At 47.8% G+C, this 21871-nt stretch overlaps 2 protein-coding genes across 9 annotated transcripts in view; one reads left to right on the top strand and one right to left on the bottom strand.

Annotated features, from left to right (window-relative positions):
- Positions 1–21871, top strand: part of LOC307207030 (vomeronasal type-2 receptor 26-like) — an 85311-nt gene that overhangs the window by 19622 nt on the left and 43818 nt on the right. For 2 of the 8 annotated variants that reach the window (XM_079960687.1, XM_079960686.1), the window contains one exon: positions 7314–7436. The exons of 4 other annotated variants lie outside the window; for them this stretch is intronic. In XM_079960687.1, coding sequence (XP_079816813.1) covers positions 7314–7436 — 123 coding nt within the window. Of the gene's footprint in view, positions 1–5857; positions 5876–7313; positions 7437–21590; positions 21823–21871 lie in introns of those variants that run through there. 2 more of the 8 variants (XR_013834558.1, XM_079960688.1) reach the window with 2 other exon arrangements.
- Positions 340–21597, bottom strand: LOC307207262 (vomeronasal type-2 receptor 26-like). Its single transcript, XM_079961080.1, has 6 exons — positions 20682–21597; positions 6865–7156; positions 5759–6568; positions 3305–3532; positions 2097–2223; positions 340–1502 (listed from the first exon to the last, which is right to left on the bottom strand). The coding sequence occupies exons 1-6, from the start codon at positions 21143–21145 to the stop codon at positions 604–606; spliced, it is 2820 nt and encodes a 939-aa protein (XP_079817206.1). The 5' UTR covers positions 21146–21597; the 3' UTR covers positions 340–603.

Genomic DNA, 21871 nt, shown 5'->3' with positions numbered 1-21871 from the left:
TCTGATCTTGGCTTTCCTCTATAAATGGGGGCCTGAGTGGGACGAACCTGAATTGGAGGAGGAGGCTTCTCCCTTTTCCTTCCTGACTGAGCATAAGGTGTGGCAGGCAGGGAATACAACTATTTGGCATCGCCTCATTGCTTCCCTCCAATGCTGAACTTGTTGCTGGCTCACTCTTCATCTGGTGATCCACTCAACATCAGTGCACAACGTGTCAGATCCAGGCCAAATCAATAGATTTTGCTCCAGTCAAGGCTATGCTTAAGGTCAGCGGCTACTCTTTGGAGCAGGGAGCAGAACTTACACAATACAGAAATTAAATCAACAGACTAAGGAGGATAATTTAAATTAATTTCTCAGTTTATTGATATACTAAGCTTGGGAGAACAAAATGAGATGAAGTGCACTTATAAATGATACAGCATACAAAAGATATCTACCCATCTTACTGTTCATGTAAACAGGACTTCCTAAAACCTAGGCAAAGAATGAACACAATCTCTTTCAGAGATGGAGAATAAATAGCATGGATGAGTAGCTGTGTTTCCTTTATGCACTTCTGGACATAATGAACATGGACTATTTCAAGAATCAGATGTCCCGTTAATTCCTTGTTGTCAGGTGCTCCTTTGTGTTCAGATCAGGCCTCAGCACAATAATGTAGCACTTGGGAAGGAAGATGCAGCCCAGAAGCCCAGCACTGGAGGCCAACATAGAGAAGATCTGCACGGCCACCATGTACTTGCCCTTGGTGCTCAGGTAGGTGGGCACAAAAGACACCCAAACACTGCAGAAGACCAGCATGCTGAAGGTGATCAGCTTGGCTTCGTTGAAGGAGCCAGGCAGCTTCCTGGCTAGGAAAGCCACCATGAAGCAGATGGCAGCCAAGAAGCCCAGGTAGCCGAGGGCAACGTAGAACATGGCCACAGACCCTTCGTTGCATTGCAGGATGATCTCTTCCATCTGGGAGTGCATGTCGGGCTCTGGGAATGGGGGAGAAGAGCCCAGCCAGATGGTGCAGATGAGAACTTGCCCCCCAGAACAGGAGATGACAATGGAGTTGGCCAGACTCTTGCCCAGCCATCTCCTCACCCTGTTCCCGGGCTTTGTGGCCAGGAAGGCCAGCACCACCGTGATGGTCTTTGCCAAGACAGAAGAAACAGCAACTGAGAAGATGATGCTGAAGGCCGTTTGTCGGAGAAGGCAGGTCTCTTTCCTTGGGCGCCCGATGAAGAGGAAGGAGGGCAGAAAGGAAAGCAGGAGGGAGACGAGGAGGATGTAGGAGAGGTCCCGGTTGTTGGCTTTGACTATGGGAGTTTCCTTGTATTTAATGAGGATTCCCAACACAATGCCTGCTGTTAAGAACAAGAAGAGGGCAACGGAAGCTAAAACAATTCCCAAATATTCTCCGTAAGTCAGGAAAATGGAAATCTTGGGGACACATTGATCTCTGTCCTTGTTTGGATACTGATCTTCTGAGCATTTGGTGCAATGTTCTGCATCTGTGGAAGAGGAAAAAGAGCTGCAGCATCAGTTACATCCCTAATGATCTGTGCTCTATTAACATTGTGATCTAGGATAAACTGAGAGGCAGTGACCACTCCACTTCTGTTAACTGGATCCTGACTATTCCTCTTTGTCTGAACCTTTAAAATGCAGACATTGCTTCCATTCAATGTTCATAGCAGTGAGATCAAAACGGTCCATAGATTATATTGTAATAATTTTCACATGAAGTATTTATTTTTATTGTGCTTTTGCTGTTAGTAATTTGCTGCTTTTCATCGTCTATCCATTATTTTTGATAAGTGTCAACATTATTTCCTTTTTGTGTGGCTTGGTCTACAAAATCAAAAAGGAATGCTTTGCAGGCATTCCTCTCACAGCTGCCCAGTTTGCACCCCAGAGATTTCTTCCTTATGGTCATTCCTATCAACTCACTTCCTGGAAGTAATAAAGGTGATTAATACTAAGGAAGTCAAGGAAGGATCCCTATTCCCCTATGTCTGCAGAATTCTCACAAAAAGTGTGTGAGACTGAATTTCTGCCCTGTGTTTACTCTCTCCAGGAATTCCTTTCCCAATGGAGTCACCCACCTTCCCGAGTGGAGAAGGTCCCTTCCGCACACCGAGCACAAGCGTAGCAGCAAATGGGCTTTCCTTCTAGAACCACCTTGGCATATCCAGGCTGACATCTTTCTGTACACCTGGAACGAGGTACGGCCTAACCAGAAAGACAAGAAGGTGCAACAAAGAGGAACAGTTAGGAGTATTTGTGGGTATGTGATTCACTCAACACGATCTCTATAGCATGGTGGGGATCCCTGACAACTGGTCTTGCCAGCTCAGGATGATGGGAGCTGTAGTCCAAAGACAGCTGGGGACCCAAGTTTGGGAAAGCCTGATCTACCCAAAGATTTGCAGTTGTGGCCCCCAATGAATCATTCAGGAAATCATCACAGCTCTACATCACATCACATAGAGGTTGGGGAGGGTTCTGTCTGGCAGGGAATCCTGAGAGATCCCAGTTGCCGTTTCCAGCAGCCAAGAACCCCAGTTGCCTGCCATCTCCCCATTCCCTTAATGTGGTCAGTTCCCTTTAGCTGCAGAACATGATCGCTGGAATGCAGCCTTTGACCCCTCAACAGGGTCCTTTCAACCCCCCGCTGACCATTGGGGTGACCAGAATATCTTGTCTTTAAATTTAGTTCAGTACAGCTGAGGTTTGAGCCACAGAACTCTGTTTCCTCTTCTCCATTTACCTGTTTCCCTTCTTAAAAAAGCTTCAAAGCAAATGGCAATGGGTCTGATATGTGATTCCCCCAAATTTCAGAATTTGAATAATCTCTCACACGGTTCATTCTCGTGTTTGTGTTTGTGTGTGTCAGAGAGAGAGAGAGAGAAAGCGCTTTGCTGTTCAATGCCCAACTGAAAGGAGAGTTGGGTTTTTTTTGGGGGGGTTGCCAAATCGCTTTAATTGATTTTCCAAATTTCACCACATCAACCACAAATTAAGACAAATTTAATAGAAGTGAGCTTACTCACAAATTAAAAAATATATACAATAAATCAGTAATTATCATTTGTAAAATAAATTAGTTTTCATCCTTCTGCATGTATGAAAGGTCAATATCCTTTATTTGAGCATCCCAAATTCCCCTCCTATCTCAGCTGCTGTAGAAAGAAGGCGTGCTGGTTCCAGCTGTTACTGGACAGTCAGCCTAACATGGTCATTCTGCAGTGGTTGTTCAAGGAACACCACAAACAGGATCTCCTAGCCCCCCTCCCCCAATTATTCCCCCTACCTTGTTGAATTTCTTGTTCCACTCAATGGCTTCTGGGTTAATGGTGAACTTTATGCCAGCAGATACCACTCTCCTTATATTCCCAATTTTCACAAGGGCACGAGACTTATTGGGATAGATTGCCCAGTTCATAATATAGAAGTCTCCTGGTAGTTCCCAGTTCTCATCCAAGCACAGCCTGCCCCTGGAAATATTCAGACACCGGATTTCTCTCAAGAAAGGGTGAAGCTGGAATGGCAGGGGAAAGCAGCAGCATTAAGAAACTGGGAAGCTACAACAGGCAATTAATCAAGCCAAAATGGGGAAAACACCAGGGCTAGGTGGTCTATCAGCAAAGTACTATAAGAAATTGCAAGATTATTTGGCACAACCACTAAAAGATTTAAGATACTTACATTACGCTGATTCTGAAAAAAGATACAGATCTATTATCAGTCAAAAATTATAGGCTGATTTCTCTATTAAATAATGACTATAAGCTGTTTGCAGACCTATTGGCAAACGACATGAAAGTGCTATTAATGGATTTAATTCATCAGGACCAGCCTGGTTTTTTGCCAGGCCGCCAGATGAAGGATAATATAAGGAATATAATTGATATAATATCTGGAGGTTAGAAATGATAAGCAAGCAGTGTTGATTTTTATAGACGCAGAGAAGGCCTTTGACCATGTTTCATGGACTTCTACAAAGAAGACTATAGAGATGATGAATTTCAGAGAGTCATTACAGTGGTACCTCAGGTTAAGAACTTAATTCGTTCTGGAGGTCCGTTCTAAACCTGACACTGTTCTTAACCTGAGGTAATACTTTAGCTAATGAGGTCTTCCGCTGCCGCTGCACGATTTCTGTTCTCATCCTGAAGCAAAGTTCTTAACCCAAGGTACTATTTCTGGGTTGCCAGAGTCTGTAACCTGAAGCGTCTGTAACCTGAAGTGTCTGTAACCCGAGGTACCACTGTACTTAGAGGGATTGACTCAATTTATTCTGACTAACAGGCTATGATGATAGTAAACAACGTAAGAACAGAAAAATTCAAAATAATGAAAGGACAAGACAGGGATATCCTCAGTCACCATTATTATTTTAGTTTTAGAGACCCTGGCCAGAAGTAGAAGATCAGATGAAGAAATAAAAGGGATAACAAAGGTTAAAGGTAAAGGGACCCCTGACCATTAGGTCCAGCCGCGGCCAACTCTGGGGTTGCGGCGCTCATCTCGCTTTATTGGCCGAGGGAGCCGGCGTACAGCTTCCGGGTCATGTGGCCAGCACGACTAAGCCACTTCTGGCGAACCAGAGCAGCACATGGAAACGCCGTTGACCTTCCCGCCGGAGGTACCTTACCTATTTATCTACTTGCACTTTGACGTGCTTTCGAACTGCTACGTTGGCAGGAGCAGGGACCGAGCAACGGGAGCTCACCCCGTCATTGCGGGGATTCGAACCGCCGACCTTCTGATTGGCAAGTCCTAGGCTCTCTGGTTTAACCCACAGCGCCACCCGCGTCCCAACAGTAGGTTACAAAGCATATAAACTCAAGGCCTTTGCAGATGACTATGTGGTAACTGTAGAAGACCCCATGGCTAGCCAACCAAGGGTCTTGAACAGATTCTCAAGTTGGAGAAGTAGCAGGTTTTAAACTAAATAAAGGTAGAATGAAAGTATTGGTGGAAAATGTGACAGAACTGATGATTGAGAAGAAAGTTTAATATTTAGGAGTATGGATAACAGCTACAAACATAAATATTTTTAAGAATAACTATACAGGAGCTTGGAAAGAAATAAAAAAAACTTAAATAAAAATATATATATAAAATAGAGATATCTGGAGGGTGGCAGCACGACAACAGGACTTTTCTGTGGTGGCTCCTCGCTTTAAATAAAAATATATATATAAAATAGAGATATCTGGAGGGTGGCAGCACGACAACAGGACTTTTCTGTGGTGGCTCCTCGCTTGGGGGATGCTGTCCTTTGCCTTTGTGACAAATCTTTAGGTGCCAGGCGAGAAAGTTATTCTGTAACCAGGATTTGGGTGGATAAAACCATCTCTGGGCATTTTAATGTGCTTTTGGTTTGCTTGTTTTCTTTCTTTCATTTGCTTTTTCTATTCTCATTTTGTATTTTTATTCGGCAAACCACCCTGTGATCTTCAGATGAAAGTTGATATATAAACAGAATAATACTAACATTATTACTACAGACCCTCCAAAGGTCAAAATGGCACCCAGTTGAGAGGTGCTGGAACTGAGTTCCAGCGAGTTCCCCCTGAAGAAAGCCCTGGGTATAAATAGCAAAATGATCGTTATGGGATGGGACATCCCTATTTTCATCGGAGACATGTTGGAAGGTAAGCTACTATTACTAATAGTAACTATGATATTTTACAGGTCTATCCCCAGTCAAGATCAGCATCTGTGTGGACTGCAGTTTGCAAAAGGGGGAAGGAAATACCTGCCACGGCTGTAGCCTTTGGGGTCCCCATTGCTCTCCTTCCTCCACCATCAGCCTCCTCTGGGATCTCGATGAAAGCAAAGCATGCAAGGCCTGAGCCACAGCTTGAACATTGATGTAATTGCCATAACTGTCAACTGACAGGACTATGTCACGCTCCCCTTGGAGCAATGGCTGCAGTTTCTCCTCCTCTTTGCATCTTATCCTGCCTTTCACGGACAACAGATGCTTTGAATATGAACACTGAAATGCTTGATCGAAATAATCCCCAAAATTGGTCTGCAATCTATATTTGCCACCTTTGCTGCTCCTTATTCCAGTCTCAATTGCAAAGAACAGAGAACCATGGAGGTGCTGGAATAGATTTGGAGGGATGTGAAAGCCAACTCTGTTTTCTAGCAAAGCTGTTGTGATCCAGACTTTTGCCCCTATTTCCTTCTCACAGATATGGTGTGCTACTATGATCAACATGATATCCAGTTCACTGGTTATATAGAAAAGAAATACCCCAACTTGTCTCCATAGGAAAAAAGGTTCCCCAGGCCTGATAAATTGATTTAGATCATTTTCTGGTACTCTTTTTGATAAAGCAATGCAGATCCCTTTGCTGAGCATCAGAGGTTTCACAGCGCTCTCAAATCTTTCTCCACTGTCATTGTCTGGAGCGAAGAGGCCAATCCACGTCCATCCAAAATACAGGAGCAATTCAACAATCCCCTGGTACTGACTTTCCTCTTTGGGACTCATCCGGTAGACAAAAGGGAACAGGGTTTTACCTTCGAGAAACTGGACAGTAAAACCATGATTGATCTAGCAAGGAAAGCAAAAGACCAGCAATTTACTTTAATTTCAGCATAACAGATATTTAATTATCTGTAATGACTGATATCTAAATCTCTGCTGGCTGACACTGATGGGAGTTTTAGTCTGAAACATCTGGAGGTGACAAGTTGGTGAAGGCTCAGTTTTGAAAAAGGGATGTTGAATCCATAGCTCAGGATTTTCCCATTTTTAAAAATATCCCTACTTGACCCCTCCAAAGAGAAAATAGAATCTTATGGAGTTGAAATTCTTTGTCCCTCCATTCTCTCCCACTAGTTAGTTACCTGTGGGATTTTGTAGATGCCTGACAAGGCTGAAATCACTCTTGAGATGACAGTATTGCCTCTTTCAAGAACAGCCAGCAGGGGATTCTGTTCTCCACAGTGATAATTGGGAACATTGCATCCACTGCCTGCAAGCAGCTCTAGCATGGCGTCCGAAGTCATCCTTGCATCGAAATAGTTCTCATAGATGTTGTATCCCAGGGTGATGTTGGGTAAGATCCTGAGATCCTGGTTGATCTCTTGGATGGTGAACAGGAAAGACAACATGTACCATGATGTCCTAGTTGACTCCCTGCAATAAATGAATCCTTTAAAAAGAGTGAAACTGATATTCATATTAATGGGAGGAAGGAAACATTATATAATCCACAACGCTTAGATTTATTTATTTATTTATTTATATTTATCCATGCATCCTTTTGCATTAATATCAACCGTTTTCTGTCTAGCATTGAACAAAATTTTGGAGACCTCTGCTCCATGACAGGAACTTTGCTGCAAACAGCACCCAGAGCTGTTCAACAGTGGAACAGACTCCCTCCGAAGGTGACCATGTGTCATGGATGCCTCAGGTGAGATTCCTCCAGGTCTCTTCCATCTCTACAACTCTATGATTCTATTCTACTGTGGTTCTATGAGTAAGCAATGAAGGTGCCCCTCAACATTTGAGATATACTGGGAAGCTGCTCCATAGGTTGCTTTTCCTGCAGTGGTCTTTGGCGCCTTCCAAGGGGCTAGACTACAGGTAGATAACAGACAATTTTATTGAAGGAGGGGAAGCACCAAATACCTCAGTCCCCTTTGACTTGGAAAAGAGGCCTGTTGGCTTTCAGGTTTGAGTGTGTAGCAAAATTTATAATTTTGCTCATATTTTTCATCGCTGACTCCACCAATGAGGACACCCCCTGGTCTGTATTATTTTACATAATCATTTTATTTGAAGCATATCATTCCTGTTCTTCACCCATAAAAATCCAACCATTTTCAGGAGTTTCTTAAAACGCTTCTATTTTTTAAAAAAAAATGACAGAAAGGGGAAAGTGCTGGGATTGGAGGAGGAAACCTTTAATGTAGCTGAGACAGATTTCCCCATGTTGGGCTGTAGGTCTGCATTGTGTAAAGAGATTTGTGCTAAGGTTGTTCACAAATGACCCAAATAGAATAAACATAAAATAATCATAGCAGCTTGGAAATTGCTTGAGTTTCATGCCACCCTCTGGCTTAGGAAGAAACCTCAAACACCTCAATACTTTGAAATGAGGCCAGTTGTGTGTGGTCAAAAAAGGAATGATTCCTTTTCATATTTTAGAGATCTGATACGGAAGGAGGGGGGGGGGGGACCTTTCCTCACCCCTCCTCCGTGTGACTACGGGGCCCGAGGCGATGACCTCGGTGGCACCCAGCTCTGCCGTGACTCCTGAACCCCCACACTGTTACACAAGCACCACACTATACCCCCCACTTTATAGACAATATCTTTTCCTTATATCTTTCCTTCTATATACAGCCTCCGCTTGAGCCTCGTTTCCCCTATTTCTAATGAGTAGACCGTATCATACTGTTTCCCCCATTGACCATAATGGCCGCGTTTTAGCCAATCAGGAACGTGCATTCCCCTGCAGGAGCTAGCTCAGGGAGCTCTTGCACGCCTCATTTAACCTCCTGACAAGGTGTTGACGGCCCCCCACTGCTACAACAATGGATCCGAAACTAGCGACCTCGTAAAACTGTCAAACTCCTGTTACATTGTATCCATTCGTTTCCGCTCTCAATTTACAATATACACTTGACCGGCAAGAAGCCGAAAACTTCGGAAAATAATGTAAAATCAGCCAAAGCTTCGATCTTCTCCATTTTAATGTTATTCTACTCGATTCCCTCCGGACTCCATGATGCTACCCTCGACGCCATAATCCTCGAACCGACAGGTCACGTACTCAGGGAAACCTTAATCCTGTCGGATGGTCCAGCCAAGCCCTTCCTCCGGACAATACCGGATAATGGGCGATGCATGGCTCTGCCATTGTCTTGCCATCACCTGTACTCAGGAAACGCTTATGCATATCTCTACCACTCCGGGCAATCTCTGCTCTGCCTACCTTATTATACTGCTGATCTCTGCTCTGCCTACCTAATTATACTGCTGATCTCTGCTCTGCCTACCTTATTATACTGCTGATCTCTGTTCTGCCTACCTTATTATACTGCTGATCTCTGTAGCCCCCACCTTGATTTGTGTATACCACCACCAATTTCTTGTACTGCTGATCCGTGTAACCCCACCTCTTTATGATGTATATGTGACGTTTTCTGCACTGTATTCTGGGACCTGGAGGGAACCTTTAAAAGTTCATGTCGCCCCACTCTCGGGGTTCAATGCCATTTATTGAACCTGTTGCGCAATAAACTTGGGATCTCCGTTCATTGCTCCTGTCTCCGGCTGAACTCATTTTCCGCTAGGACCCGCGGACATTGTCCGACGAGCCGGGTGGCAAGGAAACTCAGCACCCGGAATTTTTCCGTAACATTTGGCGCCCAACGTGGGGCAGGGCGGTTCTCCCGTGTTGCTGACCGGGGGCCCCGAAATCTTCAGCCGGCACCAGGCCGTTTTGCCTGGGAAGATCCTTAGGACCCCCGGCCATCTTCCGGGCGGTAATCGAACGTCCCAGGGTTCAGCCCAGGAGCAAAGGGAATCCGGCCGGCATATTCATCGATCCCGGGATCAACGTTGAAGACGCGTGAGTATAGTAGAGAAACCCAGTGCACTGGTGGTAAGGGGGTGGAATCTCCTGGCAACTGAATTCTCTGCCCTCCTCTCTATCGATCCTTCTTACCTTTTCCCTTGGTCCGTCGCGAGAGAGAACGGGGACCACTGCTCAACCCAAAAGGGGGTTCTGAGCTCTATCTCTTTCTCCTCTCAAACCCTCCAGTCAGCTGCACCAATTGGGGGTCCAAAAATAAGACGGAGAGACCCGGCTTGAAAAGATAGCCGACTCCCCGCAACGGACTCTCTCAGTTGAAGCAAGGGTCTGGAATTCTTCTTCCAAACTTCCCGAGCGCCCTTACGGAGGGGGCAGGAAGGGGTCTGACTTTCTGTATCAATCCCAGCCGCACCGGTCGGGCCACGTAACACGTGAATCGTGCGTGAGCCCGCTTCCGAAAGCAAGGGGGATTTTCCGTTCAAAACTCTATCAAGGGACCACCCGATCTGGCACCGCACGGCGCGGGCGTTCAGTAGGGCCCCCTTTTCCCAAGTTTGTGACGATAGGTAGGAGGTTGCCAGGAGGGATAGTCCAGGGAGGACTGGGTGGGACTTGGCAGAGTGGAAAGGAAACCCCCGGAAATTGAAGAAGAAGTAGGAAAGGAAGAGAATAGGAAATAAGTAGAAAGAGCTCTCAAACCCCGTTAGGAAACTGTTGATAATCCTCAAGACCCAAATAAACCCTAACGACCCCCTCTCCCTCTCTTTACCCAGACACGCGTGAATAAAATGGGTACCCAAGCTTCTAAACATGAGCGGGCTCACTCCGGGAAGAAGGCTTCAAGGAAGCCATCTGAATCCCAGAGGGACCCCGACTCCCCTCTTGAATTCGTCATCTCTCATTGGAAGTCTATCCCCGGCCACAACTTGCTGTCGAAGCAGAAATTAGAAGATCTATGTAAAGAAACCTGGCCGGCCGGGACTGCCTCTGCAAAGCCCGAGTTACGGTGGCCAACAGGGGGCTCCTTTAATGAAGACCGCCTGAGGCATCTAAGAAACTACTTGATGGAAGAAAAACCCCGTCAACTAGGGTATTTAGCCGCTTTCGAAGCCGTCCGAGGACTGCTCCACGTTGCAAAGGGAGGAGCGACCTACCAACTGCCCATCCTAAATCATGGGAGGTCTCCTCTGCCCCCCCCTTACGAAGGACACCCTATAGACGACTCCGTGGAACAAACGCTTATCCCCTTTTACTACAGACAAACTGTTCCACCCGCCCCAAGTGATGACCAGGATAATGATAACAGCGAAGAGGCTGAGGAACAAGGGGCACGGGGGGGGGGGGAGTCAAATCATAACTAGGCAACGAGCCAAAGGAATGCAAAATGCTACCTCGGAAAACCTTAGCTCCCTCCCACCGGCTAGAGAAGTTCAGGGTACGACCTCAGAGAACATCAGCCCTTTGACACGAGCAAGGGAGATACAGAATGCTATCACGGAAAACATCAACTCCTTAGCCAGGGAGGTACAAAATGCTACCCTAGGAACCTCACTCCCTTTAGAAAGACCCGAAGAGACCCCAGGGACGTCCAGGCAATTGGACTCTACGGCCGTCCAGATGCCCTTAAGGGCTCTGCCAATCCCACCGTTGCAGCCGGACGGAGCCCCCCGAATGATATATACCCACCAACCATTCTATACGGCAGACCTGGTAACTTGGTCGAACCAAATGCCATCATTGAGGGACGACCCAGATAAATGTCACCGTCAGGTCAGCGCAATATTTTCAACCCATAAGCCGACCTGGCCAGACGTTCACGTTCTCCTGAACGCACTTTTCAACGAGGCTGAGAAGGCAGATATTTTAGCCAAAGCCGGAGAAATGATTGAACTCCCGGATTATCAGACAGGACGCCCGGTAGGGTTAGCGGCGCTCACAGCCCAATGCTTGCGCACCGAACCGACATGGGATTATAATACCACAAACGGAATCTGGTGCTTAAATTTATTTAAAAAGGCAATCTTAGACGGCATCAAGGCCGCCGGACAACGCACTGTTAACTGGACGAAAGTCCAGACTGTGCTACAAGGAGCAAATGAACACCCGTCCGATTACTATACGAGACTTGTATCCGCCATTAAGACCTGGGGAGGAATTGATCCAGAGAACTCTCAGCACGAAGTCATAGTGAAAGGCTTCTTTAAAGATCAAGCCTGTCCCGATATTAGAAAAGCCTTAAATTTACAGATAGGATACGATGGGAAAAGTATCAGCGAAATCCTCTCCATCGCTAAATCAGTCTATAACTCACGAGATGAGAGGAAGAAAAGGGACCCCAAACCTGAAACCGAACAAGTCCTAGCCCTTAGTATGGAGTTAAACCCTAGTAGGGGCAGGGGCTTCAACCGAGGGAGGGGAATCCGAGGAAGAGGAAACCCCAATCCCAATCCCCATAGGCCTTGGGGACCTACCACCACCGGATGCTTTTATTGCCAAGAAGAAGGCCACATTAGGCGGTTTTGCCCGTACCTCAATAACACGATCTACGGGACACCACATCCAAATGCAACCTATGGATATGGAAACCCACCGCCCATCACTTATAACCCTCAGCCAGCCTCTGCCCCCCACAAACCACCGCCACCTCCAACTATACCTGCTCAAACCCAAAGACCCTTACCAGGACCAAAGGCTCAAATGCCCGCGATCACTCCATCCGCCCGCCCGTGGGCCAACGCTACAGCACCTCCCTTACACCCCCCTAACCAACCCCCTCCGGACGATCAAGGGAGTTATTGACAATTAGAAGGGGATCCCAACCAAACCCATACTATCTGCCCAATCTTAACGTTATCCTCCGAAGAACCATTCTGTACCATTGAGATAGATGGCCATCCATATCAATGTTTATTGGACACAGGAGCCACTTACTCCACCTTAACGGATAGCCACCTGGAACCAAGTCCGGAGACCAGAAAAGTCATGGGTCTGGATGGGATACCCCGCACTTGCCCGCTATCGCGTCCGACTAAAGTTACCCTCGGACCCCTACTAGCGGAACATACCTTCCTCTTAACCAACAGCCCGGTGAACCTCTTAGGAAGGGACCTACTTTGCAAATTAAATGCCACCATTAAATGTTCTGAGGAAGGCATCTACTTACATATGCCAGAGGAATCCATCCCCGCCTTCCAGGGAATAATTGAAGAGGCCAAAACGGACAGGCAGTTCCCGGAACTCCCTCCAGAACTGGAAAATGAATTGCCCTCTTCTCTATGGGGCACTGAGTCGACTTCAGTAGGTCTTTTGTTGTCGGCAACTCCAGTCAAAATCGTCTATAGAACAGACCTACCCTTTCCGTGCACAAAGCAATATCCCCTACCTAAAGAAGCCATAGAGGGACTAACTCCTATGATAGAAGACTTCCTCGAGAAGGGCATCCTAGTCCCTTGCGCATCCCCTTGCAATACCCCAGTACTTCCAGTAAAGAAACCATCGACAGAAGGGGCCCCAGTCCGGTACCGTTTTGTCCAGGATCTGAGACTGGTGAATCAATTTGTAATACCCCGCCATCCAGTAGTCGGCAATCCCAATTCCCTCTTGAACGCCATTCCAGCAGAAACCAAATGGTACACTGCCGCAGACTTGTGCTCCGCCTTCTTTAGTATCCCCCTGGACCCAGCCAGCCAATTTCTTTTCGCCTTTACCTGGGGACCCAGTCAATTAACCTGGACGAGGTTACCCCAGGGATACGTGGAATCACCTGCAATATTTTCGGCCATCTTGCACCAAGATTTACAGGATGTCCAGCTCCCTGCAAACTCCGCCCTCTTGCTTTACGTGGATGACCTCCTTCTCTGTTCCCCCAGTGAGGAAGCATGTAAGATAGACACCAAACATCTCCTTGCAGAACTAGCCAGAAAAGGACATAAGGTGTCACCAAAAAAGTTGCAATACTGCAAGCAAGAAGTAAAGTACCTCGGGCATATCCTAGGAGTAGGCACCCGAAGCTTAGCGACCGATAGAATAGAAGCAGTCACTAAGATTCCCCTTCCAAAAACTAAACGACAACTTCGGGGATTTTTAGGTATGGCTGGCTTCTGCAGAGCCTGGATCGCGGGATACAGCGAAATAACAAAACCCCTCTCCGCTATGACTCGCCAAGATCATCCAGACACCCTAGTTTGGGAGGAAGACGCATACAAATCTTTTGAACGTTTAAAGCGAGAACTAAGATCTGCCCCTGCGCTAGGCTTACCCGACTACAGGATCCCATTTAACTTGTTTATCCATGAGCAAATGGGAGTAGCTTCCGGGGTATTGACACAATCTTTCCGAGACCAAGAGAGACCTATAGCATATTACAGTCTTCAATTAGACACCACCGCGAAAGGCGCAGTAAGCTGCCTAAGAGCCATAGCTGCCGCAGCGATCCTCCTCGAAAAGGCTCAGGAAACGGTTCTGGGACATGAAATCATCATCCATGTGCCCCATTCCGTCTCCACCCTATTAACCCTCAGAGGCAGCCATCACTTTTCAAACTCTCGATTAAACAAGTATGAAGCCCTTCTATTGACCCCATCAAATGTCACTATAAAGAGGGTTAACTCCCTCAACCCAGCCACCCTCCTCCCTCTCCCTGATGATGGAACCCCACACCATGACTGCGCCACCATAGTCCGTCAAGCCGAGAAACCCAGAGAAGACCTAGACCACCTACCATTAGAAAACCCAGATTTAATACTTTATACAGACGGCAGTTCAAAGGTTGTGGACGGGGAAAGGAAAACAGGATATGCTGTAGTCACCGACTTCGAAGTAATAGAATCAAATCCGATAAACCCACAATATAGCGCCCAAGCTGCAGAACTAATAGCGCTCATACGGGCCTGCGAGATCAGTGAAGGCAAGCGAACTACAATCTACACGGACAGTAAGTACTGTTTCGGATTGGTCCATACAACTGGCCAGATCTGGTTACAAAGAGGCTTCTTAACCGCTGCAGGCTCCAAAATTTCACATTCCGCTTTAGTAGAGAGACTACTGACCGCTATCCATCTACCTACCGCAATCGCAGTAGTCCATTGCAAAGCGCATACCCGGGGTAGAGACCCCGTCTCAAGGGGTAACAGGCGAGCTGATAAGGCAGCCCAATCAGCCGCGCTCCGCCTCCCAAACAATGAATCGGAATTTCAAGCCTTGCAAATCCCACTTCATATTGATCCCACACAAATTTACAAAGAAGCCCCCGAGGAGGAAAAGACTCTCTGGCGTTCTGTGGGTGCGATCGAACGAAATGACGTTTGGACTCTCCCCGACGGAAGGACTGTCCTTCCAAAAGCTTGGGTTCCAAAATTGGTGAGGGTCCTCCATCAACGTACACACTGGGGAAAAGGGAGACTGATAGAGCACGTTAAAAGATCCTGGTACGCTCCTGGACTTGCGGTAGCGGCCACAGCAGCGTCAAAGAACTGTGTTACCTGTAGCTCCTTTAATCCCAAACGACAACCTAGAGCACCACCAGGAGCCAGACTGTGGGCATTCGTTCCCTTTGAAAGTCTACAGCTGGATTTTATTGACTTACCGCACTGTCAGGGTTTCAAACACGCTCTGATCATAGTGGATAAACTCTCCTCCTGGGTAGAGGGATTCCCCTGTAGAAAACCTACCGCCTCTGTAGTGGCCAGAGCCCTCCTACACGACATTATTCCCCGATTTGGGGTTCCCCGTCGACTAGACAGTGACAGAGGAACTCATTTCACCGCTCAAATAGTACAATTAGTGGCCAAGGCCTTACAAATAAAATGGGACCTTCATACGCCCTATCACCCACAATCTTCCGGCCAAGTAGAGCGCATGAACCAAGAAATCAAAACACAACTAGGAAAGCTCTGCAAACTCACTGGACTAAAATGGGTAAATGCCCTTCCACTAGTTCTCCATAACATACGAAGTGCCCCAACTGGACCATTGAAACTATCCCCATACGAACTCCTATTTGGGAGACCCCCTCCCATTTACAACACTCTGTTTCCCCTCTCGGAACTTGAACTGGGGGAAGCAGAACTCACTAATTATGTCATTCAGCTCCAGACACAGCTTCAACGTCTCCACCACTACGCGGCCATCGAAGGACAAAATCTACCCACCGACGTCCAGGCACACTCCTTCAAACCAGGCGATTGGATCCTTGTCAAAGTCTATCAGAGGGCACTCCTTCAGCCAGCGTGGGAAGGTCCCTACCAAATTCTCCTCACATCGCCAACCGCCGTGAAAATAGGTGAGAAGCACTCATGGTTACACCATACCAGGTGTAAATCGACGCCCCCCCCTCAAGAGACGGAGGGAGACCTCGGCGAGGACTTCACTTTTTCGACCCCTCCTACTCCACCAACCTCATATATCGACGACAACGACGACCAACAGACCGGACCAGCAGATCGGGGCCAGAATCGGGCCCAACAGACCGGACCAGCAGATCGGGGCCAGAATCGGGCCCAACAGACCGGACCAGCAGATCGGGGCCAGAATCGGGCCCAACAGACCGGACCAGCAGACCGGGGCCAGAATCGGGCCCAACAGACCGGATCGGGCACAGATCCACCCATCTGGACGTCTGAGATCATCCCAGATCCCACGGCCATCAAACTACGCTTAAAGCGCGCCTTTGACAGCGCGCCTTTGACAGCTCCTTTGACAGCGCGCCTTTGACAGCGCGCCTTTGACAGCTAGCTTTGACAGCGCGCCTTTGACAGCTCTATTGACAGCTCCTCTGACAGCTGCTTGGACAGCGCCTTGGCAGCTCCTTTGACAGCGCGCCTTTGACAGCGCGCCTTTGACAGCTAGCTTTGACAGCTCCTCTGACAGCGCGCCTTTGACAGCTCTATTGACAGCTCCTCTGACAGCTGCTTGGACAGCGCCTTGGCAGCTCCTTTGACAGCGCGCCTTTGACAGCGCGCCTTTGACAGCTAGCTTTGACAGCTCCTCTGACAGCGCGCCTTTGACAGCTCCTTTGACAGCGCGCCTTTGACAGCGCGCCTTTGACAGCTAGCTTTGACAGCTCCTCTGACAGCACGCCTCTGACAGCACGCCTTCGACAGCGCGCCTTTGACAGCGCGCCTTGACAGCTCGCTTTGACAGCGTCTTTGACAGCGTACCTTCGATAACAGCTTCTTTGACGACACGCCCTGACGACTCCGTGATTAGCACACTTTATAATTTCTTCTCCTCGATCATGCCTTGCTGTCCCCAGACTCCGATCATGTATTTCTTCTTCCTCTTCCTTGATTACGGGACTTTGACTCAATCCTCAGTCACACCAACAGACCATTGCACCGGATTAACCACGGATTACCACCTTTTAGGCTACCATCGAGTCGAAACCGGCGGGAAGTCAAACCCGGACCGAATGGGGGACTTTGATTTCTGCCTCCCTGAGTCTCGGACATTGCTACGCCATTCCCTTGTGCCCCGATTAACTGGCAACGAGTACTGGGAACTTTTCATCAGAGATGGACGCCTACACCGGATTGGGTCGGCAACAGTCACCCTTGACCGCTCCTACTACCGCCTTAGTTGTAAGAACGGGACCCATTTTCTTTATAGCAACGGAGAAGTCTCAAGGAACCCAAATTGGACTGAAGTCACAAAAGGGGGGGCCACATCGTCCTACACCGACACAACAGACCCCTCTGACAACCTAATTTTCGGGTTCCAATGTCTCTCCATGACTCCAGAACCCCAGAAACCCCAACTACAAGGACTTTGCTTGAGAGGGTTCTGTTGCCTCTGGAATCTTGGAGTCGTCCACGACTGGAGAGGGGCAGAATATTTAGAAGGATGGTATCATCCGGTACATCCCTCACGCTCTCCCACTTGGGATCACGTTGGACCTTTGAGATGCGGGGGCGTAGCCAAGGATAGGCGACTCCTTAATACCACGGACCCTCTTCATCCACTCGGCACGGCACCCCGTCAGCTCGGCAACGATCCCTCCCTCCCAGAAAAAGACCTCCTCTCCTCTTGGGAACAGAACTCTTACATCAAACTCTTGGGCCAGGTGGCTAAAGAGGCACCCTATCCTGAATGCTGGATATGTGCACATGCACCCAGCCACCTCCAACAAAGTCTCCCCCTTGTTCCTGTACCCGTGACCACTGAACAGTTCCGATCCGGAGATGTCACCTCTTGGAATTTAACGGCCTTGAATTTGACCCACCAATACCTCTACCTCACTGGCTCTACAAAAGGGCCCCTTTGCCGCATTTTCACAGGAGAGGGAACTTTCATTGGGTCCAGTACCTGCCCCTCCAACTTGGAACTTTTGCCCACTGGTCACGTCACTCTTACCGATGTGACTGGGTCCCACACCTTCCAAAATCTCACCCTTGCTTGGGCCACTGTCATCGGACACCCACCTACTTGGCTACCTCAGCCCACCGACTCCATGTTGCTCCAAGCTTTTGCCTCCGGGAGGATGGAGTCTTACCTCAGCGGCCTGTTTTGGGTATGTGGCCATCGCGCATATACCTGGGTAAGCCCTCATATGTCAGGATCTTGCTTCGTAGGATACATTGTCCCCGGCATTAGAGTAATCCCACACCTACCCCCTGGGAGGCAGAGAAATAAAAGAGAACAAAAAGGACTGTCGGACTTATCCGATGTCGCCGCCAACGGAGAGACTGTCGGTCGGGCACTCTTCCCTGCCTATGGGGCCGGCTCTAATCATGTGGACATCCTCCGGCTTACCGACATCCTTCTGAAATTCATGCAAGAGGCAACCCAAATCACCGACTCTCTGATGTCGGAGCTGTCAGAGGTGAGACAACTTAGTTTGCAGACCAGGATTGCGACGGACTTTCTCCTGTCCAGTCAAGGAGGGACCTGTGCCCTAATAGGCACTGAGTGTTGTACATATGTGACTGATCAGACTTTGAATATTACCGGACATTTGAACAATATCCACGAGCTGGCAGGAAAACTAAATGAGATACGACATGAGGGTCTATCCGACATAGACTTGTGGGGATGGTTGCCTAAGCTCGGATGGCTCCGACAGTTACTCAAGGTGATACTGCTCACTGCCCTTATTATTATCCTTTGTGCCTCAATGCTCTGCTGTACTATACACTGTGTCTCTCCTTGTTGCTCTCTCCTCCGCTGTCCTACTCAATCCACCCCTCTTCCTATCCGAGCTTATTCCCGCTCCCACAGTGCCTCTATATTCCCTGAATATGTACAAATGAGACACCTAGGGGAAGGGGAGTACGAAATCACGGGGGTATAGGGTGCGGAGAAAGGATTTGCAAGTTCTTACAGAACTTTAATGCAAATCTATCTCCGAATGGGGGACTGATACGGAAGGAGGGGGGGGGGGGGACCTTTCCTCACCCCTCCTCCGTGTGACTACGGGGCCCGAGGCGATGACCTCGGTGGCACCCAGCTCTGCCGTGACTCCTGAACCCCCACACTGTTACACAAGCACCACACTATACCCCCCACTTTATAGACAATATCTTTTCCTTATATCTTTCCTTCTATATACAGCCTCCGCTTGAGCCTCGTTTCCCCTATTTCTAATGAGTAGACCGTATCATACTGTTTCCCCCATTGACCATAATGGCCGCGTTTTAGCCAATCAGGAACGTGCATTCCCCTGCAGGAGCTAGCTCAGGGAGCTCTTGCACGCCTCATTTAACCTCCTGACAAGGTGTTGACGGCCCCCCACTGCTACAACAATGGATCCGAAACTAGCGACCTCGTAAAACTGTCAAACTCCTGTTACATTGTATCCATTCGTTTCCGCTCTCAATTTACAATATACACTTGACCGGCAAGAAGCCGAAAACTTCGGAAAATAATATAAAATCAGCCAAAGCTTCGATCTTCTCCATTTTAATGTTATTCTACTCGATTCCCTCCGGACTCCATGATGCTACCCTCGACGCCATAATCCTCGAACCGACAGGTCACGTACTCAGGGAAACCTTAATCCTGTCGGATGGTCCAGCCAAGCCCTTCCTCCGGACAATACCGGATAATGGGCGATGCATGGCTCTGCCATTGTCTTGCCATCACCTGTACTCAGGAAACGCTTATGCATATCTCTACCACTCCGGGCAATCTCTGCTCTGCCTACCTTATTATACTGCTGATCTCTGCTCTGCCTACCTAATTATACTGCTGATCTCTGCTCTGCCTACCTTATTATACTGCTGATCTCTGTTCTGCCTACCTTATTATACTGCTGATCTCTGTAGCCCCCACCTTGATTTGTGTATACCACCACCAATTTCTTGTACTGCTGATCCGTGTAACCCCACCTCTTTATGATGTATATGTGACGTTTTCTGCACTGTATTCTGGGACCTGGAGGGAACCTTTAAAAGTTCATGTCGCCCCACTCTCGGGGTTCAATGCCATTTATTGAACCTGTTGCGCAATAAACTTGGGATCTCCGTTCATTGCTCCTGTCTCCGGCTGAACTCATTTTCCGCTAGGACCCGCGGACATTGTCCGACGAGCCGGGTGGCAAGGAAACTCAGCACCCGGAATTTTTCCGTAACAAGATCTAAGTCCACTTACAAGGAACTCCCCTGACATATTATTTTATTTATCCTTTCAATTAAAGCACATCTTTCCTGCTCTTCAGCTACCAAAGGTCACCCAGAGGTTCTCAAAATTCCATGTGTAAAACTGTAGCATTCCTTAATGACAGTTTATGAATTGTCCAAATGGAATAATATTGAATAAAACCTTTGAGCCTTGGAAATTGTCTGAGTTTCATGGCATCCTGCAGGTGGGGAAATTCAGTGCATCCTTTTGAACCCTGACCAGATTTCTTGCATTCTTCTAAAAGCAACACAGAGGAATAGGTACAGGATTGTTTTACTTAGGAAGACAGAGGGAACAAGGAAATTGGAGAGGTTTGTGTGGAATCTTCTCCTGGACCCCCCAGCTCCCATCAGCCCCAGCCAGCAAGACCAATGGTCAGGGCAGGGCAGTCCTGCAACATCAGCCCTTGGCTCCCCAGCCCTGAGAAAGGGGCTCTTTCCTATTACAACCATTGCAAGGACTGGAGGACCATGAAACCCATCCGCATATGATTTTACATACATGTCATTCCTGGCGAAGGGTGTCTGAGTAAAGTTGTATGGAGTTGTCTCAATAAGGCGTTTTGGAGAGATGATCCCACTGATGAGAAAGTGTCCAGGCCGGTAGTAATTGCGAGCATCTGTTTCATCTCTGACCAGATTCAAGGGGCATTTCGCCTTGTGGTTCCTGCAGACTCCAAAGGGCATCATGAGCAGCAGAAGCAGCAAAAGAAGGGGCAGGGATCTCATTCTGGCTCTTCCTCTTCCTCCTCCTCTTATCTGCCAAGGAGGCAAAGCAGAAGTGCCCAAAGACTCTTGCAAGGCCAGACTGCCTGGGCTTTCCCAATCTGGGTGGTTTTCAACTCTACCTTCAGAGCTAGGAAGCACAAGGCAGGCACACCCCTCTTTCGCCAGCTCTGCATCTTGACTCAGTCTGTCTCCAACACAGGAAAAATTCTCTGCACCAACTTTTTCTTTCCCAGTCATAGTTCAATTAATATTGCCATGCTGTTGTTGCTTTCCAAGGCTCATGCAATTTCCAGAAACATCTCCTGAGCATTTAGAAGATGAGATGACTATAATTTTGATTATTCCAAGTGGAATAAGTTTCATCACAATAACTTTCTGGAGTCTTGAATGGCTCAAGCGGCAGGTGCAGAACTTGAGAAAAACATGTTGGACAGAAGTCAAGGGGAGTGTTTGGGAGTTGGAAGTTTGGCCTGAACTTTGCTCCCAAGGACCAAAGAAGAGCCCTGAAGCTGGATCCGACCATGGACTCTCCTTCCTTGGAGGTTTTGAAGCAGAGTTTGGATGGCCATCTGTTGGGATTCTTCAGCTGAGATTCCTGCAATGCAGAGGATTGGACTAGAGGACCTTGGGCTCCCTTTCCAAGTCTCCCATTCTATGATTCATTGGAGGTTTTTAAGAAGAGGTGGGAGAGTCAGGGATGGACAACAGCCAGATGAAGGAGTCCCAGCCTTGCATCCCAGGCATCCTAAGCCCTTTTAAAATGTGGGGGTTGGGGGGGCATTGTTGGCTTGTTGTTTTTATTTTGATTATATATGTTGCGGTTTTATATTTTGAACCGCCTTGAGACCTCCAGGGGTAGGGCGATATATAGATTCAGTACATCAATAAATAAAGGAATAAATATGAATAAATAAAAATCACTTATGTAATATTTATTAAGGTTTTAAAAACAAACATAGAATT

The sequence above is a fragment of the Podarcis cretensis genome (genome assembly GCF_951804945.1).
Source record: "Podarcis cretensis genome assembly, chromosome: 18".
NCBI lineage: Eukaryota > Metazoa > Chordata > Lepidosauria > Squamata > Lacertidae > Podarcis > Podarcis cretensis.
Note: the sequence above shows the minus strand (reverse complement) of the source record. Positions and strands in the feature narration are given on the sequence as shown.

Excerpts from the sequence above, each read along its gene's own strand:
- LOC307207262 (XM_079961080.1), bottom strand. The coding sequence starts at position 21,145 with ATGACTGGGAAAGAAAAAGTTGGTGCAGAGAATTTTTCCTGTGTTGGA. Across the intron at positions 7,157-20,681 it reads CCCTTCGCCAGGAATGACAT|GGAGTCAACTAGGACATCAT; the intron begins GTATGTAAAATC and ends CATTTATTGCAG. Across the intron at positions 1,503-2,096 it reads GACCTTCTCCACTCGGGAAG|ATGCAGAACATTGCACCAAA; the intron begins GTGGGTGACTCC and ends CCTCTTCCACAG.